The sequence below is a fragment of the Mangifera indica genome, chromosome 2 (assembly GCF_011075055.1).
Source record: "Mangifera indica cultivar Alphonso chromosome 2, CATAS_Mindica_2.1, whole genome shotgun sequence".
In the NCBI taxonomy this organism is placed as follows: Eukaryota; Viridiplantae; Streptophyta; class Magnoliopsida; order Sapindales; family Anacardiaceae; genus Mangifera; species Mangifera indica.
In genome coordinates this window covers 4,930,640-4,948,643 of record NC_058138.1, presented here as the reverse complement: position 1 = coordinate 4,948,643, position 18,004 = coordinate 4,930,640, and the positions used below count along the sequence as shown (strand labels likewise).

At 31.2% G+C, this 18,004-nt stretch overlaps 2 protein-coding genes and 1 long non-coding RNA gene across 4 annotated transcripts; all 3 read left to right on the top strand.

Moving 5' to 3' along the window:
• The first annotated feature begins 1,006 nt into the window (after nt 1-1,006).
• LOC123196558 lies at nt 1,007-3,879 on the top strand. The gene is made up of 2 exons (XM_044610618.1): nt 1,007-1,321; nt 3,348-3,879. Exons 1-2 carry the CDS (start codon nt 1,082-1,084, stop codon nt 3,774-3,776), a joined length of 669 nt encoding a protein of 222 aa, XP_044466553.1. The 5' UTR covers nt 1,007-1,081; the 3' UTR covers nt 3,777-3,879.
• Nucleotides 3,880-7,208: 3,329 nt separating this feature from the next.
• On the top strand, nt 7,209-11,046 carry LOC123208470. Its single transcript, XM_044626004.1, has 6 exons — nt 7,209-7,340; nt 7,465-7,917; nt 8,560-9,243; nt 9,524-9,997; nt 10,559-10,618; nt 10,909-11,046. Exons 1-6 carry the CDS (start codon nt 7,209-7,211, stop codon nt 11,044-11,046), a joined length of 1,941 nt encoding a protein of 646 aa, XP_044481939.1.
• Nucleotides 11,047-12,467: 1,421 nt separating this feature from the next.
• On the top strand, nt 12,468-14,445 carry LOC123209684. 2 transcript variants are annotated; one of them, XR_006501106.1, is made up of 3 exons: nt 12,468-12,941; nt 13,685-13,736; nt 14,240-14,445. It is a non-coding gene; the product is annotated as an uncharacterized LOC123209684 (long non-coding RNA). The 2 variants fall into 2 exon arrangements; XR_006501107.1 differs by lacking the exon at nt 14,240-14,445 and having other exon boundaries at nt 13,685-13,806.
• Nucleotides 14,446-18,004: the final 3,559 nt, after the last annotated feature.

Below are 18,004 nucleotides of genomic sequence, written 5' to 3'. Positions count from 1 at the left end.
CTGTTACTTTCTCTGCTTTACTTTCTTTATTTCATAATCTTTTTACCCTATTTCTACTTCTTTATTTTTTTCTGTTTTATAATTTCTGATTTCTTCGACCAAAAAAGAAAAACCTTTTTGCTTTCGGTTATTCCTCTATTGCTAGAAAGAATTATCATTTCTCGTATTTGTTGTTAATTTTGGTGCATTTTAATTATTTTCATTTGCTTTACTTCTCTTCTGTTATTCAAACTTGAAAAAAGTTAAAAAAATGGTTGATGTTGCCGGGAGTGTTGGGGGTGTGGTGAGTCCTGTCCTTCAAGTTGTCGAGTTGTTGGCTGCTCCGATTTGGCGTCAATTTAAGTACTTGTTCAACTACAAGAGCAACTTTGACAGTCTCCAAGAAGAAGTTGATAAGCTGAAGAACACAAGAGATGAAGTTCAGCGTAAGGTCACTGCTGCTGAAAGAAATGTGGAAGAGATCAAACAGAATGTCAAAGATTGGCAGAAGGATGTGGAGAAGATTATTACTAAAGCAGATCAGTTAATTCAAGAGAAAGCAAACAACCCTCGATGTTTCAAGGGATTGTGCCCCAACTTCATCACCCACTACAAACAAAGCAACAAAGCATTCAAATTAAAGCGGGATGATATTGATCCACTCCTCCAGCAGGAAAAGGATTTGGATCCAGTTTCCTTTCCTACTAATCCACCAGAGATCTGGCTTAGATCTAGTGAAGATTATTTGGCTTTTGGATCAAGAAACTCCACTGTGCAGAATGTATGGGATGCTTTAAATGATGAGAATGTCTTCATGATTGGTTTTTACGGGATGGGCGGTCTTGGGAAGACCACTCTTGTTCAAGAAGTTGGTAGAAAAGCTGAGAAGGATAAGCTCTATGAGGAGATTGTTTTTGTAGAGGTAAAGAAACATTCAATAGAATATTGTTTATATATTAAGGTTTGCTTTATTTTCTTGTTCTGATTGGGCACTTGTTTTTTCGTTTTTTTTTTCTTGAAGGTATCCGAATCTCCTGATATAAAGAAGATTCAAACAACAATTGCAGACAACTTGTGTCTGACATTCAAAAACGAAAGTGAAATGGCAAAGAAGCTATATTCAAGAATGAAGGACAAGAATATCCTCTTAATTTTAGATAATATATGGGAATCTCTAGAACTTGATAAGACAATAGGAATTCCTTGTGGAGCTGATCGTGGAAGAAATAAACTTTTGTTCACAACAAGAAACTTAGATGTATTGGAGAAAATGGGTTCCACAAATAATTACGGAATGAACATTTTAAATGAAGAAGAAGCTTGGGCCCTATTCACCAAAATGGTAGGTATCTATATTATAGAATTTTCACTTGTATGTTTAATTGCTGAACTCATAAATTTTATTTTATTTCTTAATTATATGTTAGGGTTCAATGTGAATAATAAAATATTGAAGTAAATTTTGTCATTAAAAAATACCCTTATTTATGATATAAGTTCTGTATATTGGAAAAATAAAGGTTTAGCTAAAGTTAGTTAAGTCTAACGGACGGTCCTATTATCGAATTAGTAATTTGTTATTATGTTTGCCATATAAAAGAATAGTTATAATATATATATACGAGGAATATTATTTGACATTATAAGTAGAATTCATTTAGCTAAAATATTTTGATTGATTTATTTGGAAATGAGTTAAATTCAAAATTTAGAATTTTTATCCTTTTTAAATCTAAAGAATGGATGTAAAATGAAAATCAATTTATATAATCCTAGATCTCTTTGCAGGAAATGTTATTCAAACACATAGATTGTATTCTTTACCAAATGATGTATGCAAGGAATGCAAGGGTTTACCTATTGTCATTTGTATAATAGCAAAAACATTAAAAAACAAAAGTCATCCATCTTATTGGAAGGTAGCACTACAAGAACTGAGAGCACCTTCACCAATAAAGTTCATTGGATTCTTAGAAAAAGAATACATGAAGATCGCCTTGAGTTACAAGTATTTAAAAGATGATGAATTGAAGAAAACATTTTTAATTGCTAGTTTATTAGAAAATAATACTTCCATATCAAACTTGTTTAGGCATGTTGTGTGTTTAGATGTACTTGAAGGAGCTAATTTGACAATGGAAGACGCACGAGATAGACTTGATAAATTGGTCCGTGACCTCAAAGATGCTTGTTTGTTACTTGACGGGTTAAAAACCGAACAATTTGCTATGCATGATGTTATTCGTGTTGTTGCCATAACAATTGCATATGTGGATCATCATGTGTTTACAACAAGAAATGATGTTGAATGGGATTGGAAGGATAGAGACAAACTCAAGAAATGCACAAGAATCTCCCAACTTAGTAGTAGTAATATTATTAGTCAACTTTGGCCTAACGATCTGAATTGTCCAAATCTTGAATTTTTCTATATGACCAATTTGTGGAACTCTTCTTTTGAAATCCCGGAAGACTTCTTCACAGTGATGCCAAAGCTTAGAGTGTTGAATTTGGTTAAACTACAACAATCGTCACTACCATCATCAATTGATCTTTTGACAAACCTTCAAACATTATGTTTAGATGATAGTGAAATTAAAGATTTTGATATTATTGGAAAGCTTAAGAAGCTAAAGGTCCTTAGCTTGCGAACTACTTACATTAAGGAGTTGCCTACAGAAATGAGTCAATTGACTCAACTAAGGCTGTTAGATTTGAGCTATTGTTTACAATTGAAAGTTATTGCTCCAAATGTGATATCAAAATTATCCCAATTGGAAGAACTTTATTTAAAGGGATGTCTTATTCAGTGGAAGATTGAAGTACTTAATGAATTCAAGCTCTTGTCTAGCCTCACTAGTTTAGAATTAGATATTAAAGATGACAAAGTTTTGCCTCAAAACTTCTTTTCTAAAGAGCTTAAAAGGTACAATATATTAGTGGGAAATTAGTCGCGTCGACATTCAATAATTGGTGAACATTTGAGGATATTGAAATTGATAATCAATCCTACCATCTACTTAGAAGAATTATGTGGAATCAAGAATATTGAACTCTTAGACTTAGACGAATACATAGATGATGAGGACAAGGACGATCTTGAGCATTCAAAATTCAATATGCAGTCCAATGAAATCACTCCGCTTTTTAACAAAAAGATTAGATTTACTGTAACTTCTTGTACTTGTCTATTATATATAATTTTATTTTCTTCTAGTTTTATTCTCATTTGTTAACACATAGTACTGTCTCTTTCATCTTTTTTTACTAGTGACTTAAATTTTCAGATTCAGTTCAATTTCATTATCAAGTTCTCTTTTCTCATATGAGTTCATAAATATTGAAACAACAATTAATTTTTATTGTAGGTTATCTTTCCTGATTTAATGGTCTTGATATTGAGGAATATTATTTCTAGAAAGATTTGGGACAACCAAATTCCAACTTCCTCCTTTCAAAATTTGAAACAATTGATATTGTGGAGATGTACAAAGATGAAATATGTGTTTTCTTATACCATAACCAAAAACCTCCAGCAACTCCAATACCTTGAGATGAAGGATTGTATTGTTTTAGAGGAAGTTGTTGCTACAGAAGGAGTGGAAGCAGCTGCCAGTTTTGTGTTTCCACAAGTAACCTTAATGAAGCTTCAAAATCTACCCGAACTTGCAACTTTCTATCATGGAATGCATACTTCAGAATGGTCAATGTTGAAAGAGTTGGTGGTGGAAGATTGTGACAAATTCAAGATGTTCACTTCAGAGCCAAATTCTTTGTGCTTGGACCAAAAGGTATGAGTATTTAATTTTGTTTAATTTTGTTCCTCTTCAAAAGTCGAAAAACCTTCTTTATATGTTTAAATTCAAAAGAATTGAAATATCTCTCTCTTTCTTTTTTTTTTTGGAAATCTTAGTGAGCTGACTGTACAAGTAAGTTCAACTAATTGTTGATGTTTCCAAGAGACAAAGCAGGCATACTAGAAGAATCAATCTTCACTTTTTTGAAAAATTTATTAGCATTAATGTAGAATAGATCTCTTCAAAATGAGGAATCGGGAAAAAATCAAATTTAACAATTAGGATTTTTCCAAAAAAACTTAATTAAAGTTATGTTTAATTATTAGTTTTCAATAACCGAGTTTCTGAACGTATTGTTTATGTTGATATGAAATTTAAAACAAAAAATAAAGGCAACAACGAATAAGCCATTAACTAAACTTTTGTTTGGATTTTGTTTTGATGGATCTGCAAATCAACTATGATTTGGAGGTATTGGAATTAAAAACTAAGAACACAGTGATTAGTTGGAGGAGTCAATCTAATGCTGTTGAAATCTCACATGATAAGTCAGCAAATATTCCACTTCAACTCCCTCAAAGATTTGAAAGTCTGGAAGAGCTCCAACTATGTGACTGTGAATACAAGGAAATTAAAAGTGTATCTGATTTTCCAAATCTTAATGTTCTACATGTACAGTGGTGTAGCAAATTGGTGAGTCTAGTGCCATCATCAACTTCTTTGCAGAATCTCAAAGTTCTCAACGTAAGTGACTGCAATGGGCTAGTTAACTTAACAACACCTTCAAAAGCTAGAAGTTTGGTACAGTTAAAAGAATTGAACATATCATATTGTCATATGTTAACTGAAATAATAGAAAATGAGGGAGATGCAACAACAATTGAAATTGTTTTTGAAAATTTGAACAAGTTGTCACTTGATGGGTTAGCAAGTCTCACATGCTTATGCTCAAGGAATTACTCTATCAATTTCCCATCATTGGAAGAGTTAATTATAACTGAATACCGCAATATGAAAACCTTCTCAAGAGGAATCTTTACTATTTCAGAATTCAATTTGCAGTCCAATGAAATTATGCCATTTTTCAATGAAAAGGTTTGATATTCTTATATTCTTTTATGTTTATTCACGTTTGTTTGTTGTAGTATTCAATTATTTGTTATATATGCTTACTTTCTTTTTTGTGCATTTTTTTCTTTTTTCAAGTAAATTAAATTTGCCATTCAATTTCACTTGTAAGTATTAATTTCATTAATTCCTTCTTGATTCCATAGTTAATATGTTTAGAGACAAAAAAAAAAAAAACATTTCTTTTAAGATTTTCTTATGAGTTCTTAAATGTTGAAACAACTATTAACTTTGATTTCAAGTTATCTTTTCTAATTTAAAGGTCTTGAGATTGGAAGATATTAGTTTCAGAAAGATTTGGAACAACCAACTTTCAACTTCTTCTTATCAAAATTTGACACGCTTAACCTTATATAGATGTCGCAAAATAAAATATGTGTTTCCTTTGTTAATAGCGAAAAAACCTCCAACAACTTCAATGCCTTGTGATAATGGATTGCATTGATTTAGAGGAAATTGTTGCTACAGAAGAAGGATAGAAGCAGCTGCCAATTTTGTCTTTTCGCAAGTAACCTTATTGGATCTTGAAAATCTACCAAAACTTGCAACTTTCTATCCTAGAATACATACTTCAGAATGGCCAAAGTTGAAGTTTTTGATGGTGAAAGATTGTTATAAATTTAAGATGTTCACTTCAGAGCCAAAATCCCTTTGCTTGGACCAAAAGGTACAAGAATCCGATTTTATTATTTTTTTAAAATAAATATTTTTTATATTATATTACATAAATTCAAAACAATTGACTTAGTGGCATCTGAAATTTCCATCCCTATTTCTTACAGAAAAATATTAAAGGTAAAAGAAATAAAAAACTTCATTAATAATTAACTGAAAATACATCTTCATAAATAATTAACAAATTTAGTAATACTAAATTATTTGTCAATAATAGGAAATTATATTTAATTTAATAATTCATTATAGTAATAAAACTTTTATTAAAAATAGTTGTTTATACCATGTGGGCTGAGTATTTGTCCACTTGTCTTGAAATAGTTTTATCTCCCAAATTGTGCAAAAACAATGACATATCATTATGTGGTTGGGTGTTGTTTTATTTCTAATTTAAAACTATCAAATCATATGATCAAATCACATTTTTGCCCAACACACATTTCAAAACAGTAATACTACATGTGCTTATTAAATACCAATTTAGATACCAATTGTGATATGTTATATTATGTGATTGAATATCACTTTATCTTTAATTCAAAATCGTTCAATTACATTCGACATATTATCATTGGTACCTAATTTAGTACTCATTGTAAGTGCACATTATATTACTCATTTCAAAATTTTATCAACATGATTTGGCAGTGGACAAGAATAAAAAATAAGTTTAATTTTGAAACAAATTATATTAGGGTAATTGGCAATTTGATATGTATTGAATTCTTTGTATGTATAAATTTATACTTGGTACCTATAGACGCTATCTAATATCATATAATATACAAAAATTCATCATATTCATCTGATAATGTTATAGGTTATATTACTTACCAAAAAAAAAATGTTATAGGTTATAAATCATACATTTTGATTACACTATGCGATTCATAGCATCTTTTTTTTTTTTTTGGATGCACTCTTTAAGGTACTATTAGGTTCTAAAAATCATAAATACAATTTTATTTTTATTAGAAATATATGTAATAGGTGCATGATCTTTCATAATATTGGAAACTTAATGAGCTGAATCATTTTTCATGAATATTGAAATGATATGTTGAATTAAACGATTAACATTTTCCAAGAAAAAAAATCAAGAAGTATGTTTAACAGAAGGTTTTGAAAAATAATTTTTGAACATAATTTTAATGTTTGATTTTGATTTTTTATTTAAACGATAAAGGTAAAACAAAGTAAGTCATTAACTAAACTTTTATTTTAATAATATAATTACAAACTTAATTGGATTTTGTTTTTATGGCTTTGCAGATCAATCTAAAGTTCTTAAAATCTCCTATTATGAGTCAGCACATATTCCACTTAGGCTCCTTCAAAGATTTGAAAATCTTACATTTCTTTATGTTAAAAGCTGTCATGAGTTCGTTAACTTAACAACACTTTCAACGGCTAGAAACTTGGTGCAATTGAGAGAATTGAAGGTATCAAATTGTCAAATGCTGATTGAAATATTAGAAAATAAGGGAGATTTAACAACTGAAACTGTTTGTAAGAATTTGAACAAACTGTCATTTGAATATATAGAAAATCTCACATGCTTTTGCTAAGGAAATTACACTTTTTTTTTTACCATCATTGGAAAAATTAAATATAACAAAATGTCCCAATATGAAGACATTTTGTAGAGGAATCTTGAGCACTCCGAAGTTACAGAAAATCAGTTATGAGGGAATGGAAGTAGAGAATAAGGGGAATGATCTTAATAAAGCCATACAAGGATTATATAAAAAGAAAAACCAAGTATGTATTCAAATAATTTAATATATTCATTTGCTTACCTCTGCAAGTTTTTTGAGGTTAGAAGAAAGAAAAATTATCATTTTTTAATTACTTCATATTAAATAGTTATTAATTTTTACTGCAGGACATCTCCCTTGATTTGAAGTTGTTGACATTGAAAGATGTTAATTCTACAAAGATTTGCTACAACCGACATCCAACTTCCTTCTACCAAAATTTGACTCACTTAATTTTGTGGAAATGCGGAAACATAAAATATGTATTTCCATCTTCCATTGCCAAAAGCCTCCACCAACTCCAACAACTAAAGATTCAAAATTGCAAGGTTTTAGAGGAGATTGTTGCAAAAGAAGGAGCAAGTGCAGTTGTTGATTTTGTCTTTCCAAATATAACCTTATTGAAGCTTGAAGATCTACCAAAACTTACAGTCTTCTACCCTGGAATATATACTTTGGAAATGCCGAAGTTGAAAGAGTTGGAGGTGAGGTATTGCACCAAATACTTGAGCTTCACAGAAAACAATGCGGAGACTGAGTGTGCTACTTTAGATCCAAAATCTATCTTCTTGAACAATGTGGTAAGAATCTCTCTTTTAGTTGTTTCTCCAATAAAAATTAACTTTCTTCATACATATTACATTTATTCAAAAATTTGATCATGCAATTTCTTACCATCTCTATCTTTCCATGAAACAAATATTAAGAAAAATCAATGGTTATTTGGTTTGAATAAATTTACATTACAGTAATACTACATGCACAAACAATAAAATATTATCATATAATTAGATAGTTTTAAATTAGAGATAAAATAACACCTAATCATATGGTGACATGTCATGGTTTGTGTGTAAAATTGTACACATTATTTCTACATAGTTTTATTGTTTACATTATTTTCAGCAACTTTTATGGAGGCAATAATATTATTTTCTACTTTCCTAAAGTAACCTCCCTATTTGTATGGTTTTATTGTGTCATCACCTATCCAAGCATATTTTATGGTTGAAATTGTGAATTGATAGGTAAAGAATACCACCAGATAATAAATTGAAAGACTAATTTATTATAATCTGTTCAGACTTTTCCGCGGAATTTTTAATTAATTGCATTACCATTTTTCATGAATTTAATAATGTTCAGAAATACTTGTAAGTATTGATTTTTTCTGTGATTTGTCCTTCACAAACTAATTGGATTTCTTTTTGATGGATTTGTAGATTAACTTCAATTTGGAGGTATTTAAGTTATATGATGGTGTGACAAATATTTGTTGGCAAAGTCAATTTGAAACTCTTAGAATCGATAAGGATACCTCTACAAATATTCCACTTCGACTCCTTCAAAGATTTGAAAATGTGAGAGAGCTCCGACTAGTTTCCAATCAATACAAAGACATTAAGAGCCCATATGATCTTCTGAATCTTGAAGATTTGTATGTATATTTCCATAACAGATTGACAAGTTTAGTGCCATTCTTAGTTTTTTCCCAGAATCTTAAAGTTCTGACAGTGAGTTCATGCAACAGATTAATGAAGTTAATTACACCTTTAGTGGCTAAAAGTTTGGTGCAGTTGAGAGAATTGAGCATATCAAGTTGTGAGATGCTTACTGAAATAGTAGAAATTGAGGGAGATGCAACAAATACTGGAATTGCATTTGACAATTTGAGCAAGTTGTCACTTAAACATTTAGAAAGTCTCACATGCTTTTGCTCTAGGAATTACTCCATTAATTTTCCATCTTTGGAAGAGGTAATTATAAATGAATGCCCCAATATGAAGACTTTCTCTCAAGGAACTTTAAGCACACCAAAGCTCCACAATGTCAAATATCATTGGAAATGGGTAGACACCGGGGAGAATAACTTGAACACAATTATACAACAAAAACACAAAAATGAGGTATTTATTCAACTAATTAGTTTAAATTTGAGTAATTTTTAAGAATATTATATTTTCAGTGTTAATTATAATTAATTGTGTTTATGACAATATTGACCTTGACCACATAAAAAAATTTGTTTGTGTACATGCTAAGCATTATTGTCGAACTAGAGGCCACCACACACTTTCACACCTATTTTCACCACTAGGATACAACTAACTTCCTCTATATATAAAATTATTACACGTTTTCAAGGGAAATACTAACTTTAATTTGATTGACATGATTTTTCTTTAGGTTGGCTCCTTTTGGAAGAAAATGACATTAAGTGGAAGAGATATCATGACAATTTTGCAAGGAGAGTTTCAAGAGAACTTTGTCGAAATAGAAACTCTTCAATTGATTAAGGATGATTATGCATATATACCCATTCATATATTTAAGAAATTTATCAATCTTGAAAAACTCATATTGAAAGTGAGTTCATACGAAGAAATATTTTCAAATAAAGAAGGTGAGGAACATGTTGAAACACTCTCAAAATTAAAGGATCTAATATTGCAGGGACTTTCTAATTTGAACTGCATTTGGAAACAAAACTTTCAGTTCAAATCAATCCTTCAAAATCTTCATTCTTTAAATGTTACATATTGTGACAGTTTGATGACTCTGTTGCCACCTTCCTCAACTTTTAAAAGTCTGACGATTTTGGCGGTAAAGCATTGTAATGGAATGCAAAACTTAATGACATCTTCAACAGCTAAAAGTCTGGTGTGTTTAGAATGGTTGTCAATACAAAAATGTGAAATGATGATAAAAGTATTAGCAAATGAGGGAGATATAGAGAAAGATGAAATTGTATTTGAGAAATTGAACCATTTGGAGTTAGATAATTTAGAAAGTCTGACTTGCTTCTCTTTCGGAAATTATACCTTAAATTTTCCATTCTTAAAATCATTAGATGTGATTAATTGCTCTATGCTGAAGACTTTCTCCGAAGAAGACTTAAAGATGCCAGGGTTACTAGTGTGAACATGAAATATTGTTCAAATGACCTTAATTCGGTCATACAACAATTACAAAATGGTATGTGTTCATCTATTTAACAATATACTTCTTTCACTGACTTTCTTGTCCTCCATTGAGTTAATACTAGTATTGATTTCGTCTTTACCGTTCATGTATTGTTAAGTATTTAGGTGGTTGTTGTGGAGATTTCTCATCTTCTTGTTTAATTGATATATTATGATCATTTTAAAGTCTGAAAGTAGCATTAATTCACTACAGTTTTGTTTTACGTTTAAATTTACGCATTGTTCTCTATGATTGCAGATTGTTCAAAGTTATGGGAAAGATTTCCATCCCCATGGCAGCAAACTGCATACTCGTATGGTAAGTGTGTGGTATTAGAAGAGTTGACATTTCTTTTTAAACATATTTGAAAAGAATATATAAAAGAATATATATATATATATGAAGGTTGTCTTTAAAATTTCTATTGATTAATAAATTATAAGGTTATTTATTTTATATTTTATAGAGACCACCTGCATTCTCTCCCTTCCATTCTCTGTAACCCAATCAAAATCATCCATGGTCGTCTGATTAATTGCTAAAAATCCAGGTCATTTTCGTCGTCACAAATTAATTGAACGTGTTTGTCAATATTTTTAGTTTTGTAGATGAGTTTGCCAAGTTTGACTAAATCTGTTCAGCACGGTCAGCAAATTGGTGCCAAAAGACTTCAATACATTGTGAGCAGATTAGAAGTTGAAATTGATGTCATTTTTTTGACAGGTGGATATAATGTGATCCAGTAACTTTCTTTGTGGATCTATATAATGAAGCTTTAGTTTTTAAAACGTGATTAACTTGAAATGCTGTTTGAAAATGTTATTTGCTAGGCAGTATTCCATTTACATAAGGTTCATCAAGGATCATAAAGTACAAATATATAGAATTGAATGCCTCCTAAAAATATTTAGAGCTATGCTACGTGTACCTATTTTTGATACACAATTCATGTACACAGTGATGTGTCATCATGCAATTAGATGATTTTAAAACATATGTCACTATATGATAAAGAAATATCCAATCACATGATGACACCTCATCTGTGTACACAAATTATGTATAAAAAATGGGTACACATAGTTTTATTGATATATTTATATGATTATAAGTCTAGGACGTAATATATTGTACTTCAACTTGAGCAAGAATAATTTGATAAGTTGTTTATATTTGTAGTAATCTGCTTTTGAGATTGATAATTATACCTAGAAAATGTAGCTGGTGGTTTTATTGGAATTGATAACGGTAGAATTTTGAGCATGTGTGCATTAGGTTTGGGTAAGCAGAAATAACGGTAGAATTTTATATAATTGTGTTCTACTGCACAGACCAAAGGTTGTTTTCCTTGACAGATACTAGCTGAGTCTTTTCAAACCCAAATTATATTCTTACCCATACATTCATTTGCTTTTTAGCTTGATGCAAGATGAATTTAGTGAATGATGTTTTCATTTAATTTTTTTTTCTCTATTGTGTGTTATCTTTGTTAGATGTCCTACTTATATACTAGCTTTTGATTCTGTTTTATTCAATGGATGATTGGAAGTTTTTTAAAAATGGTTACAGGTTAGACAAAATTTCTCCCCAGAAAAAAAAAAAATCATCGGCTTTTACAAGCCATGACGATCTGCAAATAGAGGAAATGAATATTGAGGGAACACTTGATTTTTCTGCCCAATGTCTTGGTGATGGAGACTGAGGAGGTAGGGAAGTTTTAGTTGTAGCTACTATATTAATTCTACAAGTAACTGAGAAGTACATGAGTATATATTTGTTTTCCTCTCTGTTTGGAAATGATGATGGAGGTCAGTAAAAGAGAGGAAGCAGGAATTGTTCTGGATGCAGACGTGGATGCTTTTCAGAAAGTATCTCTAACATGTTTTCTAGTTTCATTTGTTCATTATGATGTTGGTAAGGTCAAATGCGTGCATTGTTCTTAAAAATGGTCGTTTTAACAGGCAGTTTTAAAGATATTTCTCTTGAATGGAGCTGTGACCATACTTTCTTTGGCTGATTTGTTTCTGCTCAAATGTTTTATGTATCTCAATTGTCATTTTGGCTTCCCAGGTCCTTTGAGCTTGATATCTGCATTGAAACAATGGTGAGAGATGACATGAGAAGAGGCATCTCTCGCTGTCTTAAAGGAGAGAGACTACAGGTATTATTAGCTCAAAGGTTTAAAGTTTGGCAAGAATATGCAATGATGAGTTGACATGTAAAGCAATTTCTTGTTACAGATTGTTATAGTTGCAATAATCACAATGAAGCAGACTCAGATGGATATTGATGTTCTTCAGGCAACTTACTACACGGGTGCCCTGTTCTTTGGACTCATGAAGCAACTAACTATGTTTTGTGCACGAGCTGGCAATTAGCTATGTTTTGTACACAAGCTAATGTTGACACTAAGAGCAGATCAGAAGTAGAAATCGATGTTGTTTTTGTCAGATTCTAGTCAGCATGTGGACACTGTGCGATTTCAGGAACTTATGCTAAGGATCTAAAGCAGCTGTTATAAAACTTGATTTACTTGACACGTTGTTTGAAAACGTGATCTTTGGAATTAGTTGGTACAACAAAGATCATGAAGGAAAATACATTGTATTGCTCCTCAAAATTTTAACTATATAGAAACCAGGTATGATTGTTTGTTTTAAATGAAATTTGAAGTATTATGCATGTTAGATTACTTACATTTGATGAGATTAATTACGTCTTTAAAAGTGTATTGAACCAACAGTTTAAATTGTAACATTAATTGTGCAACTTTAATTTTACAGTGTATAGATAAGTTGTTGAGAATATGCATCCTTCTTTGTCATTAGAGCTTCAAGATCTTCATTACCCATCAGAATTGACAAGTAGAGTTTTTGTTTACTAAGAAACTGCCAGTCTGTGAATTGACTACTCAGTGTAGTGAGGGTAAAAATGTTGTAGGGGAACACTGGTTTATGGCACTGCACAATGAGGTAAAAAATGACACAGATTTTTTAGCCCATTTGGCTGCTGGTGGCCTCTTGAAATCTGACAGAGGCTACACTACCGAAGTTGGTTTCTCACAAGTCCTGAGGAATAGCACAGTTAAATTTCCTGCCTCTTTAGCCAAAACTCACCATCTGAAGTTTGGTAGTAATTGTTTGTTTCGATTACTTATTGTGCATGTTCTTGGACTCTCGTTCTGTAAAAACATCGATTGGAAATTTCTTCCACCCCCTGTAAAACAATTGAGTTGTTGCTATGATAATATATTTGCTCCCTTATACAACAGATTTGGTTGATCTTTTTTCACCAGTGTCCAAAAACCATCTCATTTTATTTTAAAATGTCATTAGAAACTGTTGTTACATTTAAATCTTGATTTCAATTACCACATTCACTCAGAAAATCAAGTTGAAAGCTTGTTTGCTGGCTACTGCAAGGAACACATACTCAGGTATCACTTTTCATGTATGTTCAAAGATGTTGATTTTCATATCTTCTCTATTCTTATTATTCTCTTTTTTTTTATTAAATCTCTTCTGCTCCTTCTTTTCTATGTATTGGAAAATATGCTTTTTGTACAAAATCTTGTTGTTTTTGCTCAGCAAAATTCACTCAAGCTTAAATTCACAAAACAGAGGCAGAAAACAAAAGAAAACAGAAGCTACTCAAGAGTATTTCCGGAGAGAAATTTTGAGAGAGAGAGAGCTGAAATATATTGATGAACTAAAAAGATTACATATACAAGCATTTGAGTAATCCATTTATATTGTGATAAGTACATTGAGACCATACTTTGCTGCAAAGAGAATTCTAAATTTATGGATCACCATACATGTCATCACCAACTATACCTAATCTAGTTGGACTTTAGTTTAAACCAAAAAATGTTTTAGTTCAAAAACAAACTCAACTAACTAACAAATCTTCCTTTGACTGGGATATGTTCTTCAACAGGTTGCTGCCAAGATGCAAACATTGAGAAAAATTGCAGACTACATTGTGTGAATATGTATCTGTAAACCTGCTGGAGTCAGTCAGAGCTGTGGAGCCATATTCATGCCATAAGGTCTAATTGATTCATTTCTTAGATACTTTTCCCAATTGTATAATATACGATTCTGTTTTTAACTCATTTCCCTTTAGAGTTATAATTCTAGAGTTCAAATTGCACTCTCTCGCTAATTCGTTTATTTTTCTTTTCCTCGTCATTTATCAAAGGAAAGAAAAATGAGTACTGTTGTGCTTTTCTTTAATTCATTGTCATGTATGCTTAAGAAGCAAAGTATAAAGAAAATAGGTTTTTAGTTGTTTTGTGATGTTTTCCATCAACAGCAACTAACTTCTATATCATATTTATTTTATTATAAAATTTTGCATCTTAATTTACTTGTATAATTCTCATCTCTATATAGGATCATAATCTCATAAATGAAGATGATTCAGAAATGAAGTTGATGCTGGCAACGACTCATGAATGATGATTAAAGAAAAATTTCAGTTGATTTGAACCTCGTTTCAAAATTCCTTGGGAAGCTTTTATGTAGTCAAGTTAACTGAGTTCATGATTGACATAATCCTTTCTGCGTCAATCCTAGTGGTTTTTCATTATCTTTATGGCTGAATAGTTCTTGCAAAGATCAAACTTTTGTTATTAATTGATGCTACATTTAATTTCCTATGTATTGAATGATTCATAAACTAAGCATAGGTAACTTTAAGATTGTTTCATGAGCATTCTTCTTTTGTATCGACCAGTATGTTAGATCACATTGTGATTTAGTATGGAGATTGATTTAAATGCCTAGCCATTCTATCTCCATATCTTGGTTTCTGCAGTGCTTCTATTTTCTTCAGTATCTGATAGATGAATGATGCCTTAATATTCCTATTCTTACAATGAATACTTTCTCTACATAAGGTTTAAACATGTCAAAGTTACAAAAGATCAACGGGAGACATTGTTTGAATAGTGGCTTAATACATTCGTACAACAATTACAAAATGGTACGTATTCATTTACTAATTAACAATATGCTTTGTTAGTAGACTTCTTCGATCTCCTTCACTGAATTAATACTAATCAATTCTCAACCATCTTTAACATTGAGTTCATATCTAATTAAAAATCCTGAGTCAATTATAGGCAATTAAGTGTATATAGAGAAGCCACAATATTAAAGTTCATGTGTCTTTAAAGTTAGATGTGTTTTTGAAGTATTGAGGTGGTTGTTGAGGAAATTCCTTGCCTTATTGTTTAATTGATATATTGTGATCATTTTGGACACTGAAAGTAGCTTAATTCTCACAGTTGTTCTTTTATGATTACATTTTTGTGAATGAATGGAAGAAGGATTTTAATTGTGTTGTAGTTTTAAAACGTGATTTATATAATGATGAGAATCTATATAATGATATTGTCGTTTTAAAACGTGATTTATTTGAAATATTGTTTGAAAATGTGATTTTTGTGTTTTGTTGCTAGACTATTGCAAAATCATGAGAAAGGTTGTATTAGATTTAGGAAAGGTCCATCAAAGATCATAAAGTGCAAATACATTGAATATATTTATGTGGTTAGAAATTTGGTACGCATTAAATTGTAATTCAACTTGAGCAAGTATAACTTGAAAGTGTATTGATACAGAAATAAGTTGTCTATATTTTTAGTAATTTTCTTTTGAAATTGATAATTATACTCATAATTTGAAAATGTAGCTGGTAGTTTTATTGAAATTGATAGCGGTAGAATTTTAAGCATGTGTACACTAGGTTTGGCTAAGTAGAAGTAGTGCTCAACTTGTATGTTAAGGTTACATGATGAAACTCCAGAGCTGGTGAGACTATTCATTTGATTATTGGATCATTTTGGATCGATGGACCTTTTTTAAGACTACATACATACATACATACAGATATGTGTGTGTGTGTGTTTGTACATACATACATGTATGTTTGTAAAAGATATAATGATGGATGCCCTAACTTATAAAAGTATTTTTTTGTTGGGTTTTTAGTCACTTATGAGCCAAGTAAAGATAGAAATGGCAATGCATGTCAGATGGCGATCTTATATATTCTTGTATGATGAACAAATGTTTAAAGTTATTACTTGGTTTGGGTTCTACATGTTTGGAGCTTTAATGTGTACTGGTAGTGAAACTTTTTAGGATATGTAAAATTTAGCATGTAAGTGTTTCTTTTAGGTATTATTGTGAATATGCTCCTGTATCATTGAAGTTTTACGATTTTCATTAACTACTGGAATTTACTGTATGAATTTATGACCGGGTGAGGGTGACCATGATTAGTATTACATGATGAAAAATATATGAAGGGTAAAAGTGAGAAAATCTAACTTCAAGGCACACATGATTGTCAGAATGTTAATACGGACCTATTACATGCTTGAATATGCTGCAAGTGCGAGATTCAGAGTTAAATAAATTAAATATGCTTATCTTTTAGTCATCTTAGCATAAGTTTCTGGTGTTCTGGTTGCTACCTTTTTAAATTTCTTGCATGCCATCAGTTGCTAATTGAAGTTTGTAGCTCAAAAGATTTTTAAACTTTATCACCTGGTCCTACATGGTTTCTGTAGAACTGACTGTTTTTACTGAATGCTCAACTTTACTATATGTGGTCATAGGTGTTTGAAGTTCAAACTTTGGCAACTAACATATTGATTTGTTGTCGTGGATTTGTACTTGATCTTGAAAAAATGCAAAGAACTGAACTTGAGAGAGAAAACAGAACTGGTTTATGACATTGCCCAATATGGCCTAGGGCATCAGAAGTGCACATTTTTAGTAGGTTGCTTAATTTTGAAGTACTAGATTATACTGCACTCGTGTAGTTGTATTCTACTGCACAGACCAAAGGTTCCTGGGCTATATATCTAAGACAGAACTTAGCCAAGTCTTTTCAGACCCAATTTATATTCCTACCCTTACGTGCGTTTGCTTTTAGCTTGATGCAAGATGAAAATAAGTGAATGATGTTTTCATTTGCTTTTAGCTTGATGCATTATACTTCATTTACTTCTATACTAACTTTTTCTTCTATTTTCTTCAACGGATGACAGGAAGTTTCTTAAAATCGGTTACAACCTAGACGAGTTTCCTCCCCAGAAACAATCTTCAGCTTATACAAGCCAAGACAATCAGCACATAGCAGGAATGACTAACGATATACTTGATTTTCGGCCCAATGTCTTGATGCAGGAGATTGAGGAGGTAGGTTTCCTTGAGTTTAATACAGTGAAGTTATAGTTGTATCTACTAATCCATTCTCACAAGTAATTGACCAGTATGTTAGTATATATTTGTTTTTCTCTCTGTTCGGCTATGGTGATGGATGTCAGTAAAAGAGAGAAGGCAGGAATTGCTCTGGATAAGGGAATCTGGCCCCATTATGGTAAGCCAGTCCTAGCCCTCATGTTAGACCGATGATATGGAACTCCAAAGTCCTACCCATGGATGATTTGGCCGTCTAAAGGGATCCCCAAAATTCACTAGACATTCTAATTCAATGGGAAGGGTTGCCTAAAGCAGTTGGCAGAAGTTTGATTCAATAGTCACCACTTTCCCTCACTTTCACCTTGAGGACAAGGCGAAACTCATTGGGGGTATTGATAGACCTTCGATCACCAGGGTGTACCAAAGAAAGGGCAGCAAAAGAATTTCACCGAAAATGGGAAGATAACACATTTTGAAAGGAGCT

Excerpts from the sequence above, each read along its gene's own strand:
- LOC123196558 (XM_044610618.1), top strand. The coding sequence starts at position 1,082 with ATGGCAAAGAAGCTATATTCAAGAATGAAGGACAAGAATATCCTCTTA. Across the intron at positions 1,322-3,347 it reads GGGCCCTATTCACCAAAATG|GTTATCTTTCCTGATTTAAT; the intron begins GTAGGTATCTAT and ends TTTTTATTGTAG.
- LOC123208470 (XM_044626004.1), top strand. The coding sequence starts at position 7,209 with ATGAAGACATTTTGTAGAGGAATCTTGAGCACTCCGAAGTTACAGAAA. Across the intron at positions 7,341-7,464 it reads TATATAAAAAGAAAAACCAA|GACATCTCCCTTGATTTGAA; the intron begins GTATGTATTCAA and ends TTTTTACTGCAG. Across the intron at positions 7,918-8,559 it reads CTATCTTCTTGAACAATGTG|ATTAACTTCAATTTGGAGGT; the intron begins GTAAGAATCTCT and ends ATGGATTTGTAG.